Source organism: Hylaeus volcanicus, chromosome 9 (genome assembly GCF_026283585.1).
Source record: "Hylaeus volcanicus isolate JK05 chromosome 9, UHH_iyHylVolc1.0_haploid, whole genome shotgun sequence".
NCBI classification, from domain to species: domain Eukaryota; kingdom Metazoa; phylum Arthropoda; class Insecta; order Hymenoptera; family Colletidae; genus Hylaeus; species Hylaeus volcanicus.
The window spans coordinates 1,329,257-1,336,094 of NC_071984.1; the positions used below are offsets into that span (position 1 = coordinate 1,329,257).

Below are 6,838 nucleotides of genomic sequence, written 5' to 3' on the forward strand. Positions count from 1 at the left end.
CACTTAATATTTGTCAGAAAATTAAAATACACTTGCTTCGATTAATATATGTGAAGTAATGTATGCGAATGAATATTGAGCCTCACTTGAAATGTGTCAGAAAATTAAAATACACTTAAAATACACTTGTAGTAAGACGTATAGTAATACCTTGGCACTGGGGTGGTAGATCTTGGAGTCTCTGCCAAGTGATTGATGCTTGCAGGGCTGAATCCGATGCCAACCGATGACCTGGCAATGTCATAATTGCTGGTGCTGGTTTCGGTGTAATATTTCCCATTGCTTTCATAATTGTTGTACTGTGTAGCCTTCTTGGGTGCCTTGGTGCTGTCATAATATTGGGATGAGCTTTTGATTGGCTGGTTGGTCTTATCGTAGTACTGTCCATTGTCGTTACTCCTGATGGAGGTCTGAGCTTGACTGTTGTCATTGGTAATGTACTTCTTCGTAGCTGGACTGTAAGTGGTAGGAGCATAGCTGCTGCTTGCGTAGCTCGGGAAGTATTTTGTGGTTGACTGAGCGATGTCTTGCCTCGTGGACGTGCTCCTAAATTGTCCGTTATTGTTATTGTTGTAAGTATTGTCGTAAACGGTAGGTGCTTGAGTCGTGGACTGGTATGCCACGTTGTTACTTGTACGCTGAATGTTGTTATAATTTCTCTGGAAGTTTGTGTAGTCGTTCGCCTGGTAATTGGTGCTGGGTTGCAGGGTAGTGGACTGTGCTATCTGTCCACCGTTGTAATTCTGATAATTCTTGAAGGTGGTTGGTTTCACCGTGGTACTCTGACTGAAGCTACCTGTAGTTTGTTGATTATAATTTGAATTGCCATTGTAAGTATTGTAAACAGTTGTCCTGGAGGTCGTGCTAGGAGACTGGAAGTTGTAATTGTCCTGGTAAACAGCTGTGCTAGGCCTGTACGTGGAAGGTGATGCTGAATTGAATCTCTGATTGTTCTGGTTCCTGTTGTAATTTTCTTGAGGCCTCGCGCTGGTGGAGGAGACGAATCCATTGGCTCGTTGATTGTAATTGGCACCGCTGTAGAACCCAGTGTAGGTGTTCTGGTTGTTAATCGCTGGAGGTGGTGTGGTGCTGGAAGTGGAGTAGTAATTGTTGTCGTTGAACTGCTGCTTCCTGCTGACCTTTCTGACACCTGTTTTTTTTCTAGTATCAGGAACACTTTCTTCTTTGTAGGCCTTCTCTGCCTGGTAATCCTCGTCCTTGTCATTTCTGTTGTAGACGTTACCACTGCTGCTGACCCTCAGGTCCCTGTGGTTGTTGTTGTTGTTGTTGTTGTTGTTGTTGTTGTAATTGGTGGAGGACACCCTATTGAAGTTGTTGGCAGAGGAACGAACAGGATCACTGGTCTCGCTCCGCTGCAGGTGATCCTGAGGCTCAACGTCGTTGCGTATGTTGTCGTAGTGAGGAGATTCCAGGCCTGATCCGATCCTGTACAGGTCGAAGTTGTCGCTGGCGTAGTAAAGAGTGGCTGCCTCGCAGTCCACGTCGTACCAGTCCGCGCAGGTTTGGCTTTCTTGGTCGAAAGCGGTGTCGTTGGGACATAGGAACCTTCGGAAGCAAATTAAATTATTAGCGAACGTGAATATTGAGAATGCTTGGGATTTTGAGGAATCCCCTATGTATAAGTACTTTTTGGAAATTAATTATTCAAGAATGTCAAATTTCCGGTTATTTTGATGGCTGAATTTGTATCCATGAATCTCCTATGTAAAAGTACTTTATGCAAATAAATTAATTATACAAGAAAGGAACAAATGCGAGCATTCCTTGATGGTTTAGGCAGCCCCCTAGGCGTAAGGCGCATGCGCAGTAGAAATGGGGAACTACCTATCTGAATAGTTCATGGTTGAGTGATCAACCGATGTTTCTAGGTTTCTCATTGGCTTACTTGTAATCCTGGACGGAGCCTGACACAGACACGCAAACGTGGAACACTTGGCAGTCGGTCTCAGGGTCGGCGTAATAGCTTCCTACGATTTTATTACGACAGCTGAAGGAAGTTTCCGGCATGTATTGTTGGGAGTATCTGGGCGGTGGTCGTTGAAGCGCGATGACGCAGGTTCCTAACACAGCCACTGCAGCAGAAAACAATTCGAGGTTGACGCGGAGGAGTTTCTGGTTATCTTGATGTTTCGAAAGCGTTTGGATATCGGTAACGAGCACTGGGAGCCACGCGAGAATCGTTATGAAAGCGACGGGAATGCGTTTATCTTTGTTTCGACACGTATTTTGCATTTCGATCCGAGTGGAAATTGTTGACACTGTATTTGGGTCGTTAGAGGATTTTAAATACAGGGTGTCTCAGAAATGTTGGAGGTCCTTGAAAGAGGTGGTTCGGGAGGTGATTTGAAACAACTCTTTCCTTAGCGAAAATGTTGTCCGAGGCTTCGTTTAGGAGATATTAACGAAAAACTCCGGACCAATCAGAGCGCGAGGATGCCGGAGGATCGCCCACGATAGGCGTGGGCTACGCGCTGGGCACCGCCCTCCGCCAGTGTACTCGCGCTCTGATTGGTCCGGAGTTTTTCGTTAATATCTCCTCAACGAAGCCTCGGATAATATTTTCGCTAAGGACAAAGTTGTTTCAAATCCCTTCCACACTGTATATACAGGGTGTCCCAAAAACGTTGTAACGCCTTGAACGGAGTGGTTCGGGAGGTGATTTGAAACAACTTTTTCCTTAGCGAAAATGTTGTCCGAGGCTTCGTTGAAGAGATATTAACGAAAACCTCTGAACCAATCAGAGCGCGAGTATGCCGATGGAGCGCCCGCTGATTGGTCAATGTTTTTCGTTAATATCTCCTCAACGAAGCCTCGGATAACATTTTCGCTGAGGAAAAAGTTGTTTCAAATCACCTCCCGAACTACCCCTTTCAAGGACCTCCAATATTCTTGGGACACCCTGTATATACAGAGTGGAGGTGATTTGAAGCAACTTTTTTCTTAGCGAAAATGTTGTCCGGGGCTTCGTTGAGGAGATATTAACGGAAAACATTGACCAATCAGAGCGCGCGTATACCGGCGGAGGGCGGTCTCCTAGCGCGTAGCCCACGCCTACCGCAGACGGCCCACTGGCATCCTCGCACTTTGATTGGTCCGGAGTTTTTCGTTAATATCTCCTCAACGAAGCCTCGGACAATATTTTCGCAAAGGAAAAAATTGTTTCAAATCACCTCCCGAACCCTTTTCAAGGACCTCCAACATTTTTGGGACACCCTGAATGGTTAAAGAATCTCTAGCAAAGATGGCGCCACTTGCTTCAAGTATGGCGTGGAAAAATGGTGATTCCCCGCGGTAGAATAAAATGTTTTCATTAATTTCAATGTGAAATAACAATAAACTATAGGCAAAAGACAAAGAATATTTGTTCATTCATGAAATAATAAATATATGAAATTTTATTTGGTAATTTTAAGCGTGGTTTATAAAGATATTTAAAAATAATAACACAAGAAAAATAAAATTCATATAAAACTCTTATTTTATATTGAAATTAATGAATTTGAGCAATTATTTATTAGTAATTAATTAAATTTACAACTCCCGAAACACGATTTTCTTAAAAATAAAACTTTATACCGACAAATTTTATTTTGTACTTTCATATTTAATTGTTGATTATAAATGATTGAAATTTTCTGAAATATTACATTCTGAAATTTTGCAGGTGTTATCATGTCGTAAAAAAAAATTTTAAGAAAAAGAAGGGAACAGAAAAGTGACATTTTCGGAAACCAAAATTAAAATGATAAAGTAGCTTCATAAATAAATAAATACACTTTACTTCACATTTGTATCCTATCTTTATGTTTTATGTCGCGCTGAATTAAATTAATTTAATCAACTAAAATTTAATTAAATCTACAGTACGTATATTTGAGATTCTAAAAAAATGACGCCTCGAATAGAAATAAAATTTAACTTTCGTTTTACGTTTAATGTACAAATAAACAAACTCAATTAAACCAACTCTCTCTACCGATAATAAAAATTCAACAAAAATTACACTCACGTGCTCGGCAATAATGCAAATAATTCGAGAACCCACTTTATCGAGTACTTTCGTAAAAATCGCAAACGTACCCCATACGAGGATGAAACGTCGTCCTACGGCTTCCATGGCTCTGCACTGTTGCTCTTTGTCCGTAAGAAAGATTACACTCCCGAGTTACCTTCGCGTAGGGACTCTTTGTGGCGACTGCGGCGTCGAGGAGAACGTCCCGGCCGAGAAGAGGATGCCTCGCGTCTGAGAGGATGGCTCGGATGGTGGAGGGGGTTCCCCTGCGGTCCTTACAGGAGAAGGTACACGTGTGATGGGGATAAAGGACGTAACATTTTCGTTACGTCACTCTCGATCAGCCAGATGGTGGCTGGAGGATGATGATGAGTCCTCTGGTATTCCGTTGCACTGATCGTTCACGTGTATATTTGTTTGTGTGTGTGTGAGTGCAGTTACACTGCGACGTTGGTGAAACTGTCGACGAAGGAGGCAATTTGCGCCTGGAGTTATCATGCTCTCGAGTTTTAGCAAGCTCTTAGCAGTTTTAGTATCGATTTACTGATTATTAAATATAATTGAGCGAAAGTGTTGGTCAAACTGTGGCTACCTAGGGATTTTTCGTTTCTTTGGTTGGTACTGGATGTGGTAGGAAATTTTTAATGGTTGAAATTTAACTCAATATTGAATATGGATTAGGTTTATTGAATCAAATTATCATGTTCTCGAGTTTTAGCAAGCTCTTTTAGTATTGATTTACTGACTACTAAATAGAATTGAGCGGAAGTGTTGGTCAAACTGTGGCTCTCTAGGGATTTTTCGTTTCACAAATCTCTTTTATCACTCTGTACATATATATCCAATTTAATAATCGAATATTAAACACTATACTCGAAGAATCTCTCAGACAATTGTGCAAAATAATGGATCAAACTATTCACTTAATCCTGTACTGCTTTGGAGTCATATTTCAGGGGGCACAGCCAAGTTTAAATACAGAACGTTATATTTGAAGTTTAATTTGATTGTGTTTGATGAGGTTTTGGAAGTGGCTATGAGGATACAAAACTTACCCAGGTAGTTCCAAGTGGTTCCAAATAGTTACGATTGGTTTCAGACGATTTCAAGTAATTGTTCCAGATGGTTCCAGATGGTTCCAAGTGGTGCTAGGTAGTTCCAAGTGGTTCCAAGCGATTCCAGATGGTTCTAAATGGTTCCAATTGGTTCTCAATGGTTCCAATTAGTTTTAGATGGTTCCAAGTGATTATTCCAGATGGTTCCAAGTGGTTCCAAGTGATTCCAGATGGTTCCAATAGGTTTCAATTTCTTCCAAGTTGTCCCAATTGGTTTCAATTTGTTCTAAGTGATTATTCCAGATGGTTCCAAGCGGTTCCAATTGGTGCTAGGTAGGTCCAAGTGTTGCTAGGTAGTTCCAAGTGGTTCCAGATGATTCTAAGTGGTCCCAATTGAATTCAGACGATTTCAAGTAATTGTTCCAGATGAATCCAGATGGTTCCAATTGGTGCTAGGTGGTTCCAAGTGGTTCCAAGTGATTCCAGATGGTTCTAAATGGTTCCAATTGGTTTTAGATGGTTCCAAGTGATTGTTCCAGGTGGTTCCAGTTGGTTCCAAGTGGTTCCAGGTGGTTCTAAATGGTTTCAAGCGGTTCCAGCTGCTTCTAAGCTGTTCCAATAGGTTTCAATTTCTTCCAAGTTGTCCCAATTGGTTTCAATTTGTTCTAAGTGTTTGTTCCAGGTGGTTCCAAGTGGTTCCAAATGGTGCTAGTTAGTTCCAAGTGCTTTCAGATGGTTTCAAGTGATTCCAGATGTTTCGAACCTGTTTGAATGGGTTTCAGTTTCTTACAAGTGGTCCCAATTGGTTTCAATTTATTCTAAGTGATTGTTCCAGGTGGTTCCAGATGGTTCCAGGTAGTTTCAAGTGGTTCCAAGGGATTCCAGATGGTTCTAAATGGTTCCAATTGGTGCTAGGAAGATCCAAGGGGTTCAAGATGGTTCTAAGTGGTTCCAATTGATTTCAGATGGTTCCAAGTGAATGTTCCAGGTAGTTCCAAGTGGTTTCAAGGGATTCCAGATGGTTCTAAATGGTTCCAATTGGTTTTAGATGGTTCCAAGTGGTACTAGGTAGTTCCAAGTGCCTTCAAATGGTTTTAAGGCGTCCATATGATTATTTCAGGTGGTTCCAATTGGTTTTACATGGTTCCAAGTGATTATTCCAGATGGTTCCAAGCGGTTCCAATTGGTGCTAGGTAGTTCCAAGTAGTTCCAATTGGTTTTAGATGGTTCCAAGTGATTGTTCCAGGTGGTTCCAGGTGGTTCGAAATGGTTTCAAGTGGTTCCAGCTGCTTCTAAGCTGTTCCAATAGGTTTCAATGTCTTCCAAGTTGTTCCAATTGGTTTCAATTTGTTCTATGTGTTTGTTCCAGGTGGTTCCAAGTGGTTCCAAATGGTGCTAGGTAGTTCCAAGTCCTTCCAAATGATTCTGAGGGGTTCCAAGTGATGGTTCTAGATGGTTCCAGGTGGTTCCAAATGGTTTCAAGTGGTTCCAGATGGTTTCAAGTAGTTCCAATAGGTGCTAGGTAGTTCCAAGTGCTTTCAGATGGTTCCAAGTGATTTCAGATGATATCAAGTGGTTGTTCTAAGTGGTTCGAGATAGTTCCAAGTGGTTCCAATTGGTGCTAGGTAGTTCCAAGTGGTTCAAGATGGTTCCAAGTGGTTCCAATTGATTTCAGATGGTTCCAAGTGGTTCCAAGGGATTCTAGATGGTTCTAAATGGTTCCAATTGGTTTTAGATGGTTCCAAGTGGT

General features: G+C 41.7%; 1 protein-coding gene across 1 annotated transcript in view; it reads right to left on the reverse strand.

Moving 5' to 3' along the window:
• LOC128881989 (probable serine/threonine-protein kinase clkA) overlaps nt 1-5,191 on the reverse strand; it is a 5,975-nt gene extending 784 nt beyond the window's left edge. The window contains exons 1-4 of the mRNA XM_054133500.1: nt 5,089-5,191; nt 4,102-4,492; nt 1,907-2,093; nt 151-1,566 (exon numbers count right to left, since the gene is read on the reverse strand). Of these exons, the coding sequence (XP_053989475.1) occupies nt 151-1,566; nt 1,907-2,093; nt 4,102-4,138 (1,640 nt within the window). The 5' untranslated portion in view covers nt 4,139-4,492; nt 5,089-5,191. The remainder of the gene's footprint in view (nt 1-150; nt 1,567-1,906; nt 2,094-4,101; nt 4,493-5,088) is intronic.
• Between the last annotated feature and the right edge of the window lie 1,647 nt (nt 5,192-6,838).